Source organism: Belonocnema kinseyi, chromosome 3 (assembly GCF_010883055.1).
Source record: "Belonocnema kinseyi isolate 2016_QV_RU_SX_M_011 chromosome 3, B_treatae_v1, whole genome shotgun sequence".
Lineage (NCBI taxonomy): Eukaryota > Metazoa > Arthropoda > Insecta > Hymenoptera > Cynipidae > Belonocnema > Belonocnema kinseyi.
In genome coordinates, this window is record NC_046659.1 from 139337914 (window position 1) to 139339655 (window position 1742).

Genomic DNA, 1742 nt, shown 5'->3' on the forward strand with positions numbered 1-1742 from the left:
TTAACAACTTTTTCTTTCCAGTTTTTTCATAGCTTGCGTCGTTTGTACGAAACATTTAATTTATTTTTCATTTTTAATGTTGCTTTTTTACGAAAACAAAAACTACTTATCCTATAAATAAGCGATGCATAAGAAATTTGTAGATCTTTTTTAGGCTGGCCATTTTTCTTTGTTCATATTTTTTCTTATCTTGCATAGTTTCGTTCTTTAATTTTTTTATTTTAAAAATGCTATAACTTCAGTAATTTTTTGTTATCAAATAAAGTCTTTAGGGTAAATTGTTCATATTTTCGTGTACTATAAATAGCCGTACATTCGATTTTCAAATGAATAACTTGCTGATAATACATCAATATTAATTACTTTCATAAATGCATTTTATGATTTTTTCCACACAGTGATATGAACTTCATTAAAATTAAAGAACAAGTTATAAGGGAATGAACTAAACAGAAAACAAGGAATAATCAATACAACGCCAATTTATTTTTTATATTCTTACAATGAACATGGACGGTCAACAATGTGGCCGTACAGCAACATTTTATAATTGAAAAATAATCATGTAGAGAGAAAATTTTATAAGCGATGGTCTAGTGAGCAGCTTTACTTTAAAACCCACTTTTTGATATGCCAATACAGAGTTTTTGGTACTGGTGGAGGCGTTGGTACTGTGGCCAGCTAAAATGGATAGACAACATATTATTATATTTTCAAAATATTCTGTTTATTTTATAATAGTATCACTAGGTCTTAACCTCACCTAACATCCTCCATTTTCACACCAGCACTTGGTTGACGCAGAGCAGTGACCACTTGTTCCGCCTGACTCTATACATACGCGACGACAGGTGTCACCGTCCCATGCGAGACACGGACCACTATATTGTCCTGACGGACAATCGCCCATTATGGTCTCGATGCCGAAAGCCATAATAATGAATGCCAGAACTGAGATCAAAAGTATTCCCCTCATTTTTAGATAACCTTAGAATGGCACTGATTTTTATCTGGAAAACAATGTTGATAATATTATGTAATAAGGTTTTTTGAGAAAAATCTTAACCGAGTGAACGAAGGCAGGGAGAAGCCATGGGAATTCAACATGAAGTTAGGTGTGTAAGTATGAGGAGAAATTTTTGGAAGAGAAAAGGCTGCAGGAAAGGAGAGAATCTGAGGCTGAAGGTTTAATTGGGACTATGCGTGGATTGTGCTAAGGGAAAGAGCAAAAAATTTATCTGAGGAAGGAGAGAAATGAAGTAAGCAGCTTATAGCGAACGTTATATGCATTGCACGTAGGGTTTTAATAGGGCGAATATTCCTAGGGGAAAGAGAATATGTCAATTGTGGGGAAAGGGGTATGCAAGGTTATGGAAGATTAATTAGAGAATTTTGAGGGAGTGGAAAGTAGTGAGATAAGCACGGAGGTAGGAATATGGAAGCAGAAAGACAAATGAAAAAGGTTGTAAAGAAGAGAGGAAGTAGGAATAAATTCGGTGTAAATATTGCAAGTACTGGACAAGTGTTAGGAATCCACCGCAGAGGCAGAGGTTGGCAATGCGAGGTAAGGCAAAAAGTAGGGATATGTATAAGAGGCAAAGCAAGGAAGGCAAGCAGAGCGAGGGTTCACAGAAGAATTAGAAGCTTCTTATTTTACTTTTTCATACCTTAGTACAAAACAATCTGAATTACTTCGTAGACAGCAAAATTATGCTTCCTCCTAACAACTGACTTCCTATTTT

General features: G+C 35.1%; 1 protein-coding gene across 1 annotated transcript; it reads right to left on the minus strand.

Moving 5' to 3' along the window:
* Positions 1-763: 763 nt before the first annotated feature.
* LOC117169405 (drosomycin-like) lies at positions 764-976 on the minus strand. The gene has a single exon (XM_033355773.1). It carries the CDS (start codon positions 974-976, stop codon positions 764-766), a length of 213 nt encoding a protein of 70 aa, XP_033211664.1.
* Positions 977-1742: the final 766 nt, after the last annotated feature.

Bases quoted from the DNA above. Each gene is read 5' to 3' on its own strand.
- LOC117169405 (XM_033355773.1), bottom strand. From the start codon at position 976: ATGAGGGGAATACTTTTGATCTCAGTTCTGGCATTCATTATTATGGCT.